The sequence below is a fragment of the Barbus barbus genome (genome assembly GCF_936440315.1).
Source record: "Barbus barbus genome assembly, chromosome: 9".
NCBI classification, from domain to species: Eukaryota; Metazoa; Chordata; class Actinopteri; order Cypriniformes; family Cyprinidae; genus Barbus; species Barbus barbus.
In genome coordinates this window covers 6,817,925-6,826,977 of record NC_136737.1, presented here as the reverse complement: position 1 = coordinate 6,826,977, position 9,053 = coordinate 6,817,925, and the positions used below count along the sequence as shown (strand labels likewise).

The 9,053-nt window shown below is 33.7% G+C and overlaps 1 protein-coding gene across 1 annotated transcript; it reads left to right on the top strand.

Moving 5' to 3' along the window:
- The first annotated feature begins 1,185 nt into the window (after positions 1-1,185).
- On the top strand, positions 1,186-8,802 carry LOC306875211 (uncharacterized protein). The gene is made up of 5 exons (XM_079425674.1): positions 1,186-1,346; positions 2,931-3,224; positions 6,036-6,362; positions 6,790-6,935; positions 7,426-8,802. The coding sequence occupies exons 1-5, from the start codon at positions 1,295-1,297 to the stop codon at positions 7,495-7,497; spliced, it is 891 nt and encodes a 296-aa protein (XP_079281800.1). The 5' UTR covers positions 1,186-1,294; the 3' UTR covers positions 7,498-8,802.
- The last annotated feature ends 251 nt before the right edge of the window (positions 8,803-9,053 follow it).

The window sequence follows — 9,053 nt, the reverse complement described above, 5'->3', positions numbered from 1 at the left end:
GCCTCACTGGAGCCCATACACACTTATTGTGACTGTCACTTTATATATACGTGCTTATTGAAAAAAAAAAAAAAAAAAAAAAATATATATATATATATATATATATATATTCCACCTTTTTCTTTTTCCACCTTCCTGTACAACTGGTTAGGGGTTATTATGCCAGACTCAATTTAATGTTTTATTATTTAAAACTGCTTTACAGAAGTTGTCAAATCTCTTTAAAATAATAAATTAAACTCCAGATTAAGTTTTAGGAATATGCAATGTAATGTACAACGGCGATAAAAGTAATCTATCTATCTATCTATCTATCTATCTATCTATCTATCTATCTATCTATCTATCTATCTATCTATCTATCTATCTATCTATCTATCTATCTATCTATCTATCTATCTATCTATCTATCTATCTATCTATCTATCTATCTGTCTATCTATCTGTCTATCTGTCTGTCTGTCTGTCTACCTGTCTGTCTGTCTGTCTACCTGTCTGTCTGTCTGTCTATCTATCTATCTATCTATCTATCTATCTATCTATCTATCTATCTATCTATCTATCTATCTATCTATCTATCTATCTATCTATCTATCTATCTATCTATCTATCTGTCTATCTGTCTGTCTGTCTGTCTGTATGCCTGTCTGTATGCCTGTCTGTCTGTCTGTCTACCTGTCTATCTGCCTGTCTATCTCCCTGTCTATCTATCTATCTATCTATCTATCTATCTATCTATCTATCTATCTATCTATCTATCTATCTATCTATCTATCTATCTGTCTATCTATCTGTCTGTCTGTCTGTCTGTCTGTCTGTCTGTCTGTCTGTCTGTCTGTCTGTCTGTCTGTCTACCTGTCTATCTGCCTGTCTATCTCCCTGTCTATCTATCTATCTATCTATCTATCTATCTATCTATCTATCTATCTATCTATCTATCTATCTATCTATCTATCTATCTATCTATCTATCTATCTATCTATCTATCTATCTATCTATCTATCTATCTATCTATCTATCTATCTGTCTGTCTGTCTGTCTGTCTGTCTGTCTGTCTGTCTGTCTGTCTGTCTGTCTGTCTGACTGTCTGTCTGTCTGTCTGTCTGTATGGAACATAGCGAATATAATTTTTTGCATATGCATATAAGAACGTTCACTACGTCATTGCTCTGTCTTCTTCAGGGTGACTCGCGGTTACTTTCACTATAAACAGTGAAACTTCCGCATCGCCATCCAGAAAAACAGAACACTTTCATGAAACAGACTCTGCATTCATAAGAGAAAAGTGGTGAAAATGAAGCTTCTCTTTAATTTGCTGGCAGTGATCTTGTTTTTTCTTCACAAAGGTAATACCTTTATTTGTTCAAATCACTTTTCTGCTGCTGCACTGATTTATGTGACCATGTATGGTAGGATGTATGGTGACTGTGGGATAAGTGTTGAGATTATGGTTAGGGAGCCAACAGTACAAGGCTAAAAACTATAGAAAAACATGGCACTATATTACCTGAGTCTTAATTCAATGGAAAATAACATACTTTTCTTAAGTATATTTTTTTATGGGTAATATTCATGAAATAGTCTGTGCTGTTGAAGTACATCCAAGTGATTAATGTATGTCTGATGAGTGAATGTGTAAATCAATGATGTTCTTCTGCTGTTTGTTTTCACAAGTTACATTATGAATTCACATAAAATTTAACAAAAATCACAAAATGTATGATATAAAATGTATGATTTTCACAGCATTTCGCTTTGGTACATTTCTCGGATCATCCTTGACATTTGCAAAACAATAAGTGCATTTCTCAAAACAACTCGTACAAATAGCAAAACACCATGGATTACCTGCAAAAGCCAGTCTCTTGCTCAAAATACTTAGTTAATCTCTCAAAAATAAATATCTGTGTCAGTGAACATGTCAGTGCCATCAGCATGACAAGTTATTGTGTACGGATAAGACAGTCAAATTGCTTAGTCATGTTGTCAATACAACAGTGTACTCTGGAGGGATGTTCTGATGTAAACTATGACAACAGTTTGGATGACAGTTACTGTACTAAAAAGCAGAAGGCTGTACATCTGATATATGCCATATTTCCTTTCAAAAGTACAAATTTACACATTACTGTATGTGGGATATTGATTGAAAGAGACTGTTTCAAAATGTTTGAATTATTGAGGATATGGTCAATCTCCCAATTTGTATCTGCACCCTTCAGCCATTGTAAGGCCATGATTGACAACATTATTTCATCTGATATGCACCTCTGTCCTTGGCCTCTTCTTCCTCTTCCTCTGTTTTGCTTCTGTACAATTCCATGCATCCTTACTCCTCTTCTTCCTCTCGGCTGTTGTCCCTGATCGTTTTCTGGATGTTCATCCATCGTCAGAATTTGTAGATTGTGTGTTGTCCTCTGTCTATATATGCTTTCCAATTGAAGGGTCATGAAATGCACCTTTGAGCTATTTCAGAGAACTGGTTTATAATTGGTTGATCTATATTCCCTTCATTAGTGAAAGTCAAGATTCACTTGCACAATTCATGGCAAATTTACAAAAAGTCTAACAGAGATGTGCAGAAAATATGTTTGACAGTTTATGACAACTAGAACAACCATTTTGCATTTAATGACATATGCGATGAACTAATGACTAGATGTTTTGAGGGGTAAGACAATAGCACAGAGATCTATATAACACATTTTGAGCAACATGACATAAGCAAATGATAATGTTGGAAACAGCAGAGAATTGTACATAATCATTTGCATGGCATTTGCAACTTTTGTGACACAATGATGTGAAGATTGAACAGGTAGCTTTGAGAATTTCAATTCTGATCTGAGAAATGTACCAAAGCGACTGAGAAAAACTGTAATGCACATATTTGCCTATGACTTATGTTTTTGTTTCTTCGGGTGTGTGAGGTGTTGAGGCAGATGAAGTGTCAGTGATGGAGGGGGATTCAGTCACTCTACACACTAATGTTACAACAACACAATACGAGATTACGTGGTATTTCAATAAACATCAAATTGTTGAAATCACTAGAGATCAGAATAAAATCTGTAGAAATTATGAGAGATTCAGAGATGGGCTGAAGCTGGACAATCAGACTGGATCTCTGACCATCATGAACACCAGAACCACAGACTCTGGAGTTTATGACCTACAGATCAGAAGCAGCGACAAAGAAAAAATCTTCAATGTTACTGTCAGTGGTGAGTCATCAATACATGTATTGAATATATATATATATATATATATATATATATATATATACAGTGGTGGAAAGAGTACTGAAAATGTGTACAAGTACTGTTACATTGCTGAAGTAATACTCAATTACAAGTAAAAGTACTGGTGTCAAAACGGTAAAAGTACAAATTAAACTACTCAGAATACTAGTTACTAGTTACTTTTTAGCGGCAATATTTAATGAATTACCAAAAAATATTAATTAATATCTTCACTTCTGGGTCCTATCGCTCTGCCAGATGCCCCAAGAAAACAACAAACTGTGCTAATATACACCCATGATGTCAAGTCAAGTCACCTTTATTTATATAGCTCTTTTAACAATACAGATTGTGTGAAAGCACTTAACAGTATCAAATTGGAAGATATAGGGTCAGTAATGTATAATAAGATTACACACTCAATTTTCAGTTAAAGGCATTTCATTATTGAATTCAGAGATGTCATTGTCTAGCTCAGTTTAGTTTAAATATCTGTGAAATCAAATTGACTATAATCGCTAGAAATGTAATACTGAAAATGTTTAACTCTATAACCTTTATCTCCATACTGAAATCCCAGATGGCCTGACAGTGATTCAGCTAAAATATTAATGTCTGAGACACTGTGAGCACAGAGACTGTAGTGTGCACAGCAAATTTTGAAATGCTTAGCTTAAATATGTAATATTAATTAAATAGTGCTCATAAATGGCTGTTGAGATAATATTAGAGATGTCAGACTTAACAAGAGGATTCTCCCCAAGCCTTCAAACTGATGTCCTCAGAGAGAGATCGTCATTCCAGAGCGTAAGCAAAATTTTCTGTTTTTGATTAAAGATTACGACGGCAGACTATTTTTTTCCAGGTGTATTGACTTGCATGGTTTAAGTATTCACCACAAGATTAGGCATGTGCACTAAAAAAAGTAAGTATTTTTTTGATTTCATGACGACTTCAATCATTTTCAATACCTTGGCAAAACTACCACATACTGTATACTGCCATATATATTTTAATATTTCAAATTGTTTTGTCCATCCATTTTTTCAAGGCAAACATTATTTCAAGCTTTGAGTGGTTTAATCCAAGTCTTCTAAAAAAGACACATTCGCTTTATCTGATGAATAGATTTTAATATAGGATTTATTCACATGGCCTATAAACATTGATTAATTACAATTACAAAAAATCTCAATCTTAAACATTTGCTCATTCTGTGTATATGTGTCTTTAAAATAGGATAACTGTTGCAAAAGCTTACAGCAAAGAAGCTTGATTTCAAACTGAACTGAATTTACAAAAAAAAAAAAAAGATAATTACACAGTCAGTAATACAATTCTAAAACAAATTACCTCAATTCAGTTGAGGTATTCATAATATGAAAAATAACTGCTTATAAAAATTCAGTGTTAAGAGCCATATGTTATTTATTTAGATAAATGGAACATCAGATGACTTGGACCTGTAATGTCTCTACAATGTAGTGATGCAGTTAGACAGACAAGGATATTTATATGTACAAATCATACAAATATCCCATTCCGAAACATTTCTAGCATAAACTTACATTGCAATGAAATTAAAGTTTCTTTCATATTGAAAGACTTGCTGGTGCATTTCACTAGCAGTCAATAAAATTCAGTTCATTTGTATACGTTCCCAGATAGCAAACGTACGTCTGCAAGATGTCTGTTAAAGATCTCTTGATCTGGAAAGCATCTGCTGTCTACAAACGTCTGGCAGACGTCTTTCAGATGTCAGTTTTACATACAATCTAAATCATAAACATCTTAAAGACATCTAATAGACGTCTATTTCACATCTAAAAGGAAACGTCCTATAGACGTATTGCAGATGAGCAAACACCCTAAATAATACGTCTTGCAGATGTAAATGCAGACATCAAATAGACGTCTCGGAGATGTACGTGCGCTATCAGGGTTAGGCCTATTTGAGAGCTCGCATCCAGTTTTCTGCGATTACATGACTGTGTTCTCATGTTACAATAAAGCGCTGGCCACATTTGCATGGAAATGATTAAAACTGTGCGGAATACCTGCAATCCCGCGCGGATATTCAGGCTTTGTAATTGACAGGAGGCGGATGCGGGTCAAACTCGCTGTCAAAGAGGAGAGAGCGAGATGCAGCTTGTAGCCTATCAGTGTAGGTAAATACTGTGGAAAATGAGTAATGGAACCATGTCAGATATTGCAGTATCGGTATCAAAATATAGACATTTATGATAACACTACCATGTAGTTTGTTACGCTGAGCTCCCTCACTGTCCGGTCAGCTCTTCACCTGCTGCTTTTCCCGGTTCAGATATCAGGGCATTGATCAGATATCTTTATTGGCTACTGAAATGCCGTCAAAGGTTTGAATATAAATTCAAATTGGGCGTACTCAGTAAGAAACTATGATTTAAATGTAACGAAGTAGACTATTTTGCTTAATTTGTACTTACTGCAAGTAACAGTAAGCCTACAACTTTAAAAATATACTCAAAAAAGTACTTGAAAAAACTACTTAATTACAGTAACGTGAGTAGATGTAATTCGTTACCTCCACCACTGATATATATATATATATTTTTTTACAATGATATTCAGAAATATTTTCTTTACCTGTATATTAATTCACATGCAGTAGATGTCTCTTTAAATTGAGGATTTGTTAATGTGTTTGAGCACAAACTATTTTTTTTCTGGATAAAAAGTCAAGAATGGGCTTGTGCATTTGCATTCGTGTTTTTCCCAAAAAGATCATCCAGCATCTTTTGGTTTGTGTTTCAGGTGTTTCTGCTGCTGCTGAACGAGATAAATTGAATCAAAAGTCAGTGAACGAAGGAGACTCCGTTACGTTAGATCCCGGTGAAATAAAAAACCCAAATGATGTGATGATGTGGTATTTTAATGGCATTCTCATCGCTGAAATCCCTGGAGATCAGATCTGTACAGATGATCAGTGTAAAGAGAGATTCAGAGACAGACTGAAGCTGGATCATCAGACTGGATCTCTGACCATCACAAACATCAGAACCACAGACTCTGGAGATTATAAACTACAGATCAACAGAGGCATAATTAGCATCAGCAGGAGCTTCAGTGTTACTGTTATTGGTGATTATATAATTAAGTCATTCAATGCATTCATTCAATTAGTTTTTTTAATATTTTTTTTTTAATAACGGTTCAATATTTTTAAATCAGCTCAATAACTGTTTGGTTGCGGATTTTTATATTTTTTTATTTTCTTATAAAGGATCTTTGATTCAGTAACACTTTGACTGATGCTATAAACATGCAAAATGCATAATATCACTCAGTTTTCTTGAGAACAATGTTTCCTGTCGAATACGGTTTCCTATTGATTTAACTACTTAATACCAACAGATGGCGCTATTTTGATTGATTTATTTGTTTCAGTTCAGTCAATATCATACAAATAATGACTAAAGTAGAATGATGTAAATATCAATTTTGATATTGTAAAATGCTGAATGGATTGTCATTCATTATTTAGTAATAATGATTTTATTCTCTTTAGCTGTTCCAGGTCTGTCTAAATTTGAGGTAGGATTAATTGTTGGTGCTGTTGGTGGTGCTGCTGTTGGTGCTGGTGTTGTTGTTCTGCTGGTGGTTGCAGTTGCATATTGCTATTCCAAAAAGACCCATGCACCGGTACAACAGAATGTAAGTATTACAAACAGCTAATTTTTTAACACTTTTTTTCCCCCTCATTAGTAGTATTATATAATTATAATTCTTATATAAGTATATAGTAATAATATGTAGGGTGTAATTGTAACTGAATAGTCATCTTTTTATCCTTTACTTTTAACACCACAGAAGCAGATATTTAACTGTGATGCAAAACAATCAAAAACACAACTAACTCCCAAATAAATTGAATAATAATTCATATAAAACAGGGCAACTTCCTTCAGAGAGCAAGTGTCTTATTTGAAAATGGCAATACAACAGTTCAGGCATTTTAGATGCGGTGTTGAAATCACAATATTTGATGTCGTTTTAAACACTGTGCTTATTAATATTTAAGAAATGAAATCACCTCTGTACGGATCAAAAACACGTATGATATATAGTATTTTTGTGTTTGTGTAACTGAAACATCAGTCCTCCTCTTTACTTTCACCATTTGTGAATCTGTGTTTTCTTACAGGAGAGGGATGATGATGATAACTTGCCAGCTGATCCGAACAGCATTGCTTTGAGGAGAAGGACACATAATTAAATCAAACTCAGGCTGTTAATCTTAAGTTATTTTGCTTCTTGATTTAAGAATGTCTGGGTATTTGTTAAGGAAGACAAGAACAAAAAAGTAAGCAAGTACAGAAAAAAAAGAATAATAATGCCGTGTATGACCATGATTTTACTGCTGACACACAGTCTCATATCAGAGAAGTTCAATTTACAGCCTGCACTATTAATATAGGACAGCATCAATAGTGTTACTGGAAATACTGTGTTGCTAATATGTTGCTAAACACTAATGCTAACCCTTAGTCATCCACCTTCATCAGAAATGATACGAGTTGACCAACTTTGAATAGTGTGGCTTTTTATGTATCCACTAGCTACACTGGAACCAAAACCAGCCTTAATAAGCTTGGAAACAAGTTGATTTATTTTGTTAGGTTGGTGACGCACTTTGCTGAGAGTATTTATGGCATTCAATGCCTGAAACTGGATGCATAAATAATAAGGTTGCGTTAAATGCTTTTACTCTGGCGTTAAACCTGAAAAGCACTTGATGTGATGTTTATCAGGAGGAAATGTTTCCGCAAAATGAACACACAAATATGTGTACACTTGATAAAACAATGCTGTTAAATTATTAGTAAGTCTTCATACAATTGGTAGATATATTTTTATCTTCATTGTTGAAATGTGCAAAAATGAGTCAATCTTCTTACCCGAAGTTGAGAACAGACATCTGCGACGTTTTATAAGGTGCTGATTAGTTCTTTGATTTTATTAAGAGGTGCTGATTATTTATTTAGTTTTATTAAGAAGTGCTAATTAGTTATTTGATTTTATCAAGGTGCTGATTATTATTATTATTTATTTATTTAGAGGTGCAGATTAGTTATTTTATTCTTCTCTTGCTCCCTTGTTCCTTTTTTTGGATTTGTCTTTCATACGGTGCTCATTATAAATATATAAATGGCCTCAATAGAGATGAATGGTGATTTTTTTATTTATATTTTTCAGTCAGGAAAATATTTTCAGGAGAGTAATTTACGTCTCAAAGCTAATATGCTGAACTCTTCACTAAAGCCTGTACCACATATTTTACCATGAATCAATAAGAAGTGGACATTAATGTTTTTATTTTCTATTTTAATACACTGTTATTAAATATTGTGTGCATTGCAGAATATTGTTACACATTTCCCTTTCTGTGTCCTTACCTTTATTTCTGCAAACATAAAAAGTGCCTTAAAGTAAAACCAGTAATATAATAAAACAAGGGACAAATAAACTTGATGTTTGAATATTTTTGTGATTAGCATTATTAAAATCAAATGATTCACTTATTATGGCTGAAATCCTTGTGTCTCTAAAATATTTTTGTGTGTGTTATCATAACCGTTGACTAAGATACCAATGAAACGGTAGTTTTATATAGATTTAGGGTGATAGGTTCATTACAGTTTGCCCTTTTTTCCCAGGTTATTTAGTTTTGCTCATGATGGTCTTGCTCACCCTTGTGGTGATTATTTGTTATACATTTTATGATCTGTAGTTGGCAACTGTGTGTAATATACCAGTAACCAACAGTGTTAG